This window comes from Dysidea avara, chromosome 1 (genome assembly GCF_963678975.1).
Source record: "Dysidea avara chromosome 1, odDysAvar1.4, whole genome shotgun sequence".
Taxonomy (NCBI): domain Eukaryota; kingdom Metazoa; phylum Porifera; class Demospongiae; order Dictyoceratida; family Dysideidae; genus Dysidea; species Dysidea avara.
In genome coordinates this window covers 796,026-808,250 of record NC_089272.1, presented here as the reverse complement: position 1 = coordinate 808,250, position 12,225 = coordinate 796,026, and the positions used below count along the sequence as shown (strand labels likewise).

The 12,225-nt window shown below is 37.8% G+C and overlaps 1 protein-coding gene across 4 annotated transcripts in view; it reads right to left on the bottom strand.

The window, feature by feature from the left end:
- LOC136252134 (uncharacterized) overlaps nt 1–12,225 on the bottom strand; it is a 122,689-nt gene that overhangs the window by 53,046 nt on the left and 57,418 nt on the right. For all 4 annotated transcript variants that reach the window (XM_066044525.1, XM_066044539.1, XM_066044531.1 and 1 more), the window contains exons 36-40: nt 7,807–7,866; nt 4,067–4,120; nt 3,733–3,789; nt 1,599–3,209; nt 408–671 (exon numbers count right to left, since the gene is read on the bottom strand). In XM_066044525.1, coding sequence (XP_065900597.1) covers nt 408–671; nt 1,599–3,209; nt 3,733–3,789; nt 4,067–4,120; nt 7,807–7,866 — 2,046 coding nt within the window. The remainder of the gene's footprint in view (nt 1–407; nt 672–1,598; nt 3,210–3,732; nt 3,790–4,066; nt 4,121–7,806; nt 7,867–12,225) is intronic.

The following is a 12,225-nucleotide window of genomic DNA, read 5'->3' as shown; positions in this document are numbered from 1 at the left end:
AGAAGTATATAGAATTTTTTTTTAAATCACCAAAAGTCAAATTTTCATCTGCCTGCCAGCCTGACCGCATTCGCAAGGCTGGAAGCCAAATGAAGCAGCGTATGATCACCATTTTACGTCACAATAACAAACTTACCAGTGGGATGTGCTTTTTGGAGTTCCAACAAGTGTGTGCCATCTGGACCTTGTCTTTCTTTTTATCTTCAATCAGGCTGCTTGTCATCTTCTTCATGAAATGAGACCACATCCAGGTGCTAATATTTTGTATTAAAACTTTCCTTGAGCAGTATATTTAGACACCACAAAAATTATTTAAAGTGCTTACGCTACTGTAAAAGATATACACTTGCTTGACTGTGGCTTAGGTTTTGATAAACTAGTGGAAAATGCAACCTTGAACACCTTACTAGCAGTAGCAGCATCAATATCTGACATCCTAGTACTAGTATTAGTAGTAGTAGTAGTAGCAGCTGTAGTGACAGCTGTGGTCACAGAATTGTTTCTTTCATTTTGCCCATCTTTCTTGATCTTCTTCACACCATCTGTAACCATCTCTCCTTCCATTCCAACATTACCAACACTATTGTGATCAGTAACATCATCACTGTGGTAACCACTGACATTATCACCATGGTAACCAGTGACATCATTACTATCACTGACTGGCTCACCTGTGGAACATTAACAAGCACATTGTGGAAGAGTGTAATACACATTTCCATGCACATGTGCAGCCATGACAAGTGCATTAATTGAACAGATATCACATAGCTGAAAATTGTTGAAGGATGAAATCTTTACTGTATGAACAAGTATAAATTTTTTTGCATTTTTAATATGCAAAATTCCAAATGACAGCAAAATTCATCAAAAGTTTCAACCCTTAAACGTTTATGGCTTTACGATACCTGTACATCTTTTAGAATTATCACATGTACAGGAGGACAGAAACAATTAGACATGGGAAAATCAAATGTCTATGAGTGAAATTTTGACATGTGCATATGTACATAATGTATGTAGTACCATCAGTAAGAGCTACAAAATTCACTTTAACATGCTGAAGTGACACATGAATTGACCATGTGTCAACTTTTGTTCATACACATACAGTATGTAATGTATATGGCTCCATTAACACACATGAAGACAGCACTCAACTGATTGATTGATTGAATTTTAGCTCAAATATTTGGCATAGCCATTCTTCCATACAAGAGCGTACAAAGAACAAACATACAACTACAAAAAACATACAAGTACAGAAGCAATAAGTACAACACAAGCACACAGATACAGGAACTATTTGTATACAACACAACACACCACACAAAAATTACACATCATTACACAACATAAATTATACACTGAAGAAGGAAAAGGGGAGGACCAACTTAACTACTCCACTCTTAAACAATCTAAATTATGTGGTCAATAACTCTTACAACACATGTCAAGAATACCACACTACCATAATATCGTATACCAGTATGTAAGCATATAACATAATTAAGGTAAAAGGGTTATAGTCATATCATGAAACTTGCTGCTACACAATAATTTCTTCAGGTCATAACATATTATGAAGACTAACTTACATGTTACTAGTGACTCGACATTGTGCTCTAAGTATGTTGCATTGTTACGCTGCTGACTGTACATCCATTCTTTATCCTGCTGGCAAGATACTGGTGATTGCATGAAGTCTCCTTGTTGACTGTCTCCTTGAGACTCCTCTTGGGAGAAGCTTACTTCAGTTAATTGTTCAGCTTTAGCTTGTAGTGCTTCAGTTAGTGATAACTGATTAGCTGCTTGCTCTTGTAACTTGTGCAACTGATCTGCCACTTGTTGTTTGGCTTCCAAAACTTTTAACTTACCTTTGAGTGTGTCCGTCTGTGTGAGCTCCTCATGTGAAGATACCATTGGTGACTGGATGTGTTTCTGTTGTGTGTCATCTGTTGGTTGATGTGGAGGAGGAATCCTGCCATCTACATTGGGCTCTGTAGTTGTTTGATGCTCTTGTATTGTTAGTCTATGCTCCATCTGGGTTTGAACATCTTCTATATAATGTGCCTCACTTGTTGACTTATGTTGACTGGACTGCCCTGGCCTGGATGCTTGCTCTTGTGGTGGAAATTGTGATTGTGTGGTAGTTGTTGATGTGTGCTGTGCTACATATGTTGTACCCCATTGTGATGTTCCTTGCTGTGCCTCATACATTGTATCCTGCTCTCTGTCATGTGTTGTGCCTTGTTGTGCTCCATGCATGGTGATCTGATGATCATTGGGTTGAGTTAAATTCACAGGCTGGTTAGGTGCTGGTGGTAGTCTCTGGTGTGACTGGTGTACATCATTCCCTGTTGCTTGATGTGAAAATTGTTGCTCTGGTTGATCACCTACAGTTTGCCTGTTGTCAGATTGTTTTTGATGATATCCATGCTGCTGAGGTGGCTCCCCTGGCTGCTGTGTTTGTAAGTGTTGTGATTGCAAATTAGGTTTCCATTGTTGTTCTGTTTGTGGTGGTTGCTGCAGTTGTCGTCTAAATGTCAGTACTTGCTGAAGCTTTCGTGATTCTAGTTGTACTTGCTGTTGAACTTGTAGTAGCTGTTCATATTGCTGCCTCAGCAACATTTGTTGCTGCAATTGTTGCAGTTCAAGCAGTTTCTGTTGATGAATATGTATTTGTTGATCTACTTGTATCACAGATATCACTGGGAACTGTGGTGTGGTTGCCACTTGTGGTTGCTGCAGTATTTGATGAGCTGTGGTTGGTTGATACATGGATGGATGAGGCTGTTGCCTAGACTGAACATTTGCCTGTGCTTGTGATGATGGTAAACCAGGTAGAGCAGCTGTATTTAGATCCTGTGCTTGAGGGAGATTCTGCTGTCGACCATACTGGCCCTCATAAAGTTGATGCTGCTTTTGCTGTTGAGGTGGGGGAGGGCGAGGTGGTGGAGGGCGAGGTGGACCTTGTTGAGAAGACTGTACTATTTGTTGATCTTGAGGGTGTGGTCCATGCCAAGTATCATACTGTCTGAGATGTTGGGGAGGAGGTTGATGTCCTGCTCTTGTGTCACAAACTGAATACTGTTGTTGTTGATGTTTAGTTTGGGAGCCATCTAGTTCAGTAAATTTACGATAGAGGTATCTCTCCAAAGGTTGACCCTCTTGAACTGTTTCAGGTTTTGTCTCAAGTTGTGAGCAACCTGTAATTAGAATAAATAATACATTATGACTGTTGTAGACAACATTGCCATTGCACAAAAGTGTAAGTGTGATAACCTATAATAATACAAACTTTGTATAGACGATTTCAACGATATTATTTTTTGTGGAGTTTACAAGGTACACTATACGAACATGTGCATTGCAGCTACATATGTACTGTATAATACAAGGAAGACAGTTATCAGTAAGTGTACATGTAATTGCCATGTCTTGCATGATTGTGATGGTGTGCACTATATGAACTGCAAACTGCACGATTTTGAAAAGGGTATGTCAGCAATGCTTTGAAGTTCAAATAAAACCTCTAACACAACTCTCAGCAAGAAATTTGAAGGAGAGAAGAATTCTTTCCCTTTTACTTTCTCCCCATCCCTAAATGCTGAATTTTTACTAAGTAATTATAGTCTTACATACATACCTATGTCAGTGGTTCTTGTTAAATATTTGGCAATGTTATACTAAATCTGTACCATACATATATGCACTACCAAGTTTGCATACCATAGTTGTTCATCAGTCGAGTAGACTGAGGTACATCAGAAGATGTACGTCTTCTGTCTACACAAAACAACACTCTGATAAATACATAGAAAAATAACGTACTTGTGTTTCAACTGCACTTGGCATCTACATCTATGCAAATAATACTACGTACATGTCACATGCAGCATCAATATAAGATGTGTACAGTGCAAATAACCGATCCATTAAACATGTACTACATACATATATACATTGATTAATTTTTGTTCAATGAAATACACAGAGTTTTATCCCTTATATTTAGGAACTTGTTAATGAAAATGACATGAAATGAGATAATTTTTCATCATACCTAATAGCAGATCTATTGATGATTGCTGGTTATAGTTTGGCAGTGAACAGTGAACTACAATCAACAAAAACAATGAAACACATACATACTGTACTGTACGTACGTATGTAGCTATGTGTGTGTGTGTGCAAACACCAAGCATTTAGGCCAATATTTTTTCAAACATTCACACTCTTGTGCCACTATGTTATGGTCAGCCCTTATGGAGCTTTTAATATAAGTTACAGAGTGCAGATGTTCTATTCCAATTTACTGAGATGTACAAAATAAAATAAATTATATGATGGGGCATAATTTGTGCCCACATTCCATGGTATCAAATAGCCAGTCATATATACATAACTATATACATCTTGTACACATACATTAATCACTTCTTTGATACATATGTACCACAATAAACAATAATTGTATACACAAATACACACACAAAAGTGTTTGTGACTGATTTATACTTTCTCTCTTATGCAAATTCTTCAGACAGTATCTTTTGCATAGTGCAACTCTTAAAGATTGCATCCACCTCAAATTCATTGTTCCTGCTACATACCATACAAGGCCAGTAAAATTTAAATTTGATCTTAAATACTGCAGCATTGTGAGAAACAACTCCTGTAGTACAGAAGAAAGCACAAAGTCAAAGTAAGAGATCAAGATGCATACTCTAATAGAGCAGTTATGTAACATCTTAGGTGAATGTATTGTTAGGGTACAGTAAGTGAGTGTTCTATTAGAGTACAGTGTATACAACATATCTTGATCACAGTTCATGTACGATTAAGAACTTCCCTATATATATATATATTATATACATTTATAAGTAAAATTCACGAATATTAATCAATAAAATTAATATTATCATTATTTGTCTAAATGACAGGGTGGCATAGCCTGTACAAGGGTGCTTCCCTAAACACATACATTACAAAAATAACACTACAAGGACAAAGAATAACAACACAAAAGTACACTACAAAGAAAAGAAACAATAGTTACAATAAGCAAAACACACAGAGACTTAAAAAGCTACATACAAAAAAGATGATAAATGGTGCGACGAAAATACTTCACAGATTTGATAGTGAGTATATCAAATGATACAGTGTTCCACAAAAATACAGTATTCACCAAAAAAGAATAACGGTGACTGTTGATAGAAGATAGTAAAGGTACAATAGACAGTTCATGGGCTCTGGTGCAGGAAGTATTACAACGATAGTAATCATAAAAGTTAAGAGATGTTCTGTTGTTGAGGATATCATACAGTGTTGACACAGACAGATAGTTATGACGATCAGTGAGACTAGGCCAGCACAGTGAATTAAGACAATCATCAGATGACTTACTCCATTTCCTGGAAATAGGATCCCACTGGCTCCCACATGCCCACCTAGCAGCACGACGTTGTACAGACTCTAGGCCAGATATATCACGAGCAATATGTGGACTCCACACTTGACAAGCGTACTCAAGCAGTGGTCTAACTAAACACTTGTAAGCTACAGATTTTGCAACTGTGGTAGCTCCCCATAAACTGTGACGCAGATGGTTTAGTGATCTCCTGGCCTTGGCAGAAACAACTTTACAATGATGAGACCAAGATAAGCTAGATTGAATGTGAATTCCAAGATATTTAACAATAGAATTCACGAGATGGTGATGCTGTTGATGTTATACATAAAATTGATTAGTTTCCTCTTGTTTGAAATTAAAAATGCCAAACACTTAGATACGTTTAGACGTAGCTGCCACTCGATTGTCCAAGAATGAATGTTATCAAGATCTTGCTGCAGTAACAAACAGTCAGCAGGACTTTTTATTTCTCTATACAATGCAACGTCATCTGCAAATAGTTTTGAAGTGGAGTGGCTTACAACATTCTGCAAATCATCTATGTATAATATGAACAGAAGGGGGCCAAGAACAGAGCCTTGTGGCACTCCTGATGTAACAGGGAGCCAGTTGGAATAGCTACCACTGATGATCACTCGTTGGTATCGGCAAGTTAGAAAAGATTGAATCCACTGCAATAACTGGCCAGTGACACCTAAACAATGAAGTTTAAGAATAAGATGCTCATGAGGTACTGAGTCAAAAGCTTTAGCGAAGTCCAAAAAGATACAATGAGTGGTACTACGACGATCTAAACATGAACTCCAGTTATGTATAACAGACAACAGCAGGGTAACAGTAGAACGGTTAGCACGAAATTCAAATTGATTATTATTGATACGCCCTGACTTCTCTAAGCAGTTACCAATTGTCTGCTAATAACTTTCTCCATTACTTTCACTATGATGGATGTCAAGCTGATAGGTCTGTAGTTATTTACTACACAACGCTCACCTTTCTTGTATATTGGAACGATATTGGCTGTTATCCAGTCTTTGAGTAGAGTTCCTGATGACATTGACTGATTAAATAATTGACTTAGCGGGCCACTGATAAATTCTGCAGAAAGTTTCAGTAATTTTGGAGTGATATGATCAGGATCACATGCTTTACTGGTGTCAAGGTTGGTTAACTCATAGTAGACATCTTCAGACGTAAAAGTCACTGACTTGATGATATAGGATAAGAATGTTAAGGAACTCTGTAATGCCTCTAAATTGGAAGTATTCTCATCAGTAAAAACAATAAAAATATTTGTTAAACATATCAGCTTTAGCACAATCATCAGTAATAATGGTATTTTCTGAATGAAGAGGTGGTAGACTTGTACGGTGACGCTTCACTGAATTGACCCAACTCCAGAACTTCTTGATGGTAAGAGAAGACTGAGAAAGGTCAATGGCTCTCTTCTTAGTTTCACATCTTGTCATAGTACGTACCAAGTTGCTAATGGTGCGATACTTCAATTTGTTAGCAGCTGTAGGATGCTTACGCATAGCTTTATATAACTTGCTTTTTTTATGTATCAGATTTATAGTAGATGGACTAAACCAGTGTTTGAGTTTTCTGGATTTCCACTTAACTTTTGGAATAGTTGAGTCAATGGCACACAGAAAGAGATCTTTCCACATAGACCAGGACAATTCAATGTCACTATCGTGATCAATAACATTCCAAAGAATTCTAAAGAACACAGAATTAAAGTGGGTTAGATCAATATCACTGTAATTGTACAAAAACCGTGTGTTATTTGATGATGAAGAAAGCACTGCAGACACTGAAAAGGAAATAGCATTATGATCGGTATCAGGTAAACTATCACAAGGACTGATGAAGGAAACACGATCTGGATGTTTAGTTAATACTAAATCTAATATGTGATCTTTACGGGTATTAAATGAAACCAATTGGGAAAGAAAACTGTCAGATATGATCTCACAGAACATGCTTGCATCAGGTGTGCAAGGTGAAGGAGAGACAGTGGTCCAATCAATGTTTGGCAAGTTGAAATCGCCACAAAGAATGACAGGTACATTATACTTAACAGCACATAATAGTGAGGTACGAAGCTCTTCTAAATAACTCACAGATGATAGAGGAGGTCTATAGACTACTCCAAGCAATATGGTTGTCGCCTTAGTTGGTAATTCTATCCACAACAGTTCACAATTAGCTCATGCCCAAAAACTTTCTAATTATTCCTTTACTATTGTACGTACCAAAATCATTTTAGCTCAGTCAGCGTGCATTAGTACACTAGGTCTTATACATACATACACACAGACATGTACATACACTTGTAGTACATAATGACCATACAACACAAAGTGGTACAGGCACACACTCACCTTTATAAAGTGTATGTTGTGGTGTAACATTTAATCCAGGAGATATGGCTCCAGTTTGGTCTAAACATATATGTAGCACATATCACAACTAGCAAAGGAAGTATGTACAAGTACGTACACTCATGGCTTTACACTCACTACACATGTACACATTATACAGACTACATGATAAGTATGTACAGTACTTATCGTCTCATCATATGATCTTAAAAGAATTAAAACATACACCTACATCAACACTAAAAAGGTTGTTTATCCATGTCAGGCCTTACAAACCTTCTCAGTACAACACTTAGCTTTCCTAGCTATTCGGCAAGCCTTACACTTGGTGCTACGTTAAGAGCCTCAAACTTGGTGCTACGTATTTAAAAAATTAATTATTTCAAAAGGAAGTAGGGATTGGTATAATATACATGCTACAAAAAGTAAGGAAACAAGAAAGTAAGGAAACCAGATTGACGACTACCGTAAATCAGGTTATTTTCGTGTATGAAAATATTCATGAGTTAAATTTTCGTGTAAATAAATTATCATGGGTGCCTGGACCCATGAAAATATTGTGTATCGCTGATTGATAGACTGTTCACTATTTTACCGCTCTTTATTTACAGGCACAGCAAGGAACAACACCTACAGCAGCAAGCAAGCCCGCGCAATGCTAACAAGTTGATCACGTGATCAGTCACCTACATTTGAGATCAACGGTTGTGTACGTGGATATCATGTATATCATCTACTATGTACTGCTACAGTTGGTGAAAATATTACCTGCACACGAGAACCTGCAAATGAGAGTGATAGATATGCAGTAGCTAGCCATTATAAAAGACGGAAATATTGGACACATTCCTCAAAAATGTCTCATGTTTGTTTGCTGTTTCTTCGAAAAGGAAGTAGTATTACTTGTTTAATAACTGGAACACGAGTGGACTTACCACAGGGTGGGATGGTTACTAACGTGCCAGTTAAAAATAAAACTCGTGCGAAAAAAAATTCGATGTTTGTTTATATTCGTGTGTTAAATTTTTGTGGATGTAGCTAACTTTGAAAATCTATTACCGTCGAAAATAACCCAATTTACGGTACTTGCTAAAATGAGACACACTTTAATCTCTACTATTGGTTAATCTGATGGTCTCATTTCAAGATGCTAGCCAAAAGTTGGCATTAAAGTGTGTCTCATTCTAGCAAGTAGTCGTCTAATCTTGCTTCCTTACTTTTTACTGCTGCATCATTTCTCATTCAGCTGTAACATTTTTGAGCTTGTTTCCTTACTTTTGTAGCATGTATATTATACCAATCCCTACTTCCTTTAAAAATTTTAATCTTTTAAATAGCTAGTTTGTTTACTTTTTATGTCTAGCTAGCTAGCTATATTATACTCTTTGTTTTCCACATAGCATAAATATCACTTGAAGCAGCTTTTACCTCATACACAATAAGCGCCTCTAAATATAATCTAATCAAAAACAGCCAAGCTGTAAAAAAAGGTGCGGCCCCCAAAAAGGCCATGGTGAAAAAAGATGTGAAATCCAAGGTGGCGGCCAAGAAATGGCTGTGATGGTAGGTTAATGGTTAAATTTTAATAACGACAATTCAGGTGAATTTTGTGCCAAGACCAAGCGGCACCAAAATTCACCTGAATTGTTATTATTAAAATGTAACCATTAACCTACCATCACAGCCATTTCTTGGCCGCCACCTTGGATTTCACATCTTTTTTCACCATGGCCTTTTTGGGGGCCGCACCTTTTTTTACAGCTTGGCTGTTTTTGATTAGATATCACTTCTTTTTGTATTTGTATACTGCAAAGCCGGCCTATGGCTGGCTTTGGGGCTTTTTTAACCCATGTGTTTTTTTCTTTACCACAGGAAGAAGAAAAGAACTTAAAGAAGATTTGTAATACTTCAATTATTTTTCGATTTTATTAGTAATTATACAAATTATATACATATATTTATTACACGCCCATTATTCCCCACAGGATATTTTTTTGCAGCTGATCTCTCTACTGGGTGACTTGAAATGTAGCTGAACTATATACAGGATGGTTTCTTTGTAGCTGAACTCTCTACAAGGTGACCTCTTCTAGCTGGTCTCTCTACAGAGTGATTTTTTTGCAGCTAAACTCTCTACATGGTGGTTTCTTTGTAGCTGAACTCTCTACATGATGGTTTCTTTGTAGCTGAACTCTCTATAAGGTGACTTCGTCTAGCTGAACTCTCTACAGGGTGATTTTTTGTAACTGAACTCTCTACAGGGTGATTTGTTTGCAGCTGAACTCTCTACATGATGGTTTCTTTGTAGCTGAGCTCTCTACAAGGTGACTTCGTCCAGCTGATCTCTCTACGGGGTGATTTGTTTCTAGCTAAACTCTCTACAGGTGATTTGTTTGCAGCTAAACTCTCTACATGGTGGTTTCTTTGTAGCTGAACTCCCTACATTATGGTTTCTTTGTAGCTGAACTCTCAACAAGGTAACTTCTTCTCTACAGGGTGGTTTGTTGTAGCTAAACTCTCTACAGGTGGTTTGTTTGAGGCTGAACTCTCTACATGGCGGTTTCTTTGTAGCTAAACTCTCTACAGAGTGATTTGTTTGCAGCTGAACTCTCTACATGATGGTTTCTTTGTAACTGAACACTCTACAAGGTGACTTCTTCTAGCTGATCCCTCTACAAGGGGCAGCTGAACTCCCTACAGAATAACTTGTGATGTAATAAAATTCTATAATGGAGTAAATAAATTAGCCGAATGCTCTATTAGGGTGACTGTTCTATTAGAGTATCTCGATCTCGCATTTGCTACACGGAGTTGGCTTTAGAATCATAACTCAGTGGTTTGTAATCCGATTCTTCTGTACTACTGCAAGGACTTTCTATGAAGATTATTCCAGCTATACACCGATTTTCAGCTCATTGCTCTAAGCGGTTTGCCTAGTAGGCGTGAAAACTTATACTTTTTTATTCGTAAAAATCGATCGCGTAATTGTGACACAGGTTGGGTTTTGTGTCATATCTCCATGGTCTTTATCTCGATTCCTTTCAAACTACCAAAAGGCACTCCTACGATGGTTACTCCATCTACATAGCAATTTTCAACTCATTCCATGAAGCGGTTTACCCTGTAGGTGTGACAACAAATCGATCTTGTTTTACGCAAATAATCGGTCATAACTCCTGAACCATTCATCGGATTTGTACCAAATTTGATGCTAGGATTCGCCATTGGACTCCCTTTCTGTGTGCCAAATTTCATGGCGATTGGAGTACACGTTTGCTTGTTATAGCAATTTTTGCAAGTGTGCGAAAAGATGAAAAAGAAGAAAAAAAAAACAAAGAAAAAAAACGAAACTTTGGCAGCTCGTATCTCGGAAATGGCTGGAGCAATTTCCTTCAAATTTGGAATGTAGACTCCCCTGGCTGGCGGGCAACTGTGTAGCAAATTTGGTTCCAATCGGATAAGTGATCACTGAGATACAAAGGTGTGAAAATGACGTTTTCGTTCTTCCTGTCAATATACTCACGGGTGTGGCGCGCCGGCTTCTTGGGCCGCACGACACACTACCGTGTGTCTTGATTATCATTTTGTCTTTTAAAGCATAGACAATGTGTAAAGCTATTACAGCAATGTTAAAGGCTTCAGCAGCATTTCTAATGGCTAAATGTTGATAATTTAACAGTAAAACATTGCTGGAGAGTCCATCATTAAGAGTGGAATCCTCGCTTTTAGAAGTCCGGATCCCAAGTGGATCCACCCCTGAAAGGAATTATTCGCTAGCTACCACACAAAAAAAAGCTAAACTGGCACGGTAAGACTATAAAACGACTACCCAGTGTTAATAAATGCTAGAGAGAACTCCTTGGGTACTACACCTCGTCTTACGTACACATACTCAAAATCACGTGTTTGGGTTGTGGCGTGCATAGCAACTATTAAGTGCTGTAACTATTAATTATCCTTCAAGAAGTCTGAACAAAGAAGCGAATGAATGGTGAAAGCAAACAGCATGGTGCAGTGGACAGAACATAATCGGAACAACAGACTCGTGAATCCGCCGTCATTACCTTGGCTGTCTGAAATTACTGAAGCTGTACACCTAGCGCAACCAGGTCTTACAGCAGGCAGGCAGGCAGACGAAATCCAGGTGAATTTCGAAGTTTTAAAAACTCACTGTAGTTAGCTTAATTTATTGGTGAATGAGCGTGTGGTATAGATAGCAACGCAGCCTGCAGTTGTACTGCTTCCCATTCATTCAGACGAGTGCAGTGTTGTGTGTTCATTCATTCCAGAGCGATTTACTCCTTGTCAGTCCTTGATATTATTAGCCTTGCATTCTGACTTCCTGTGTTGGTCTCATGGGTGTTTAGCTTCATTTGAAGTCTTTGAACTAATTAGTGGCCAGACTGTGTGGCCAAAAGG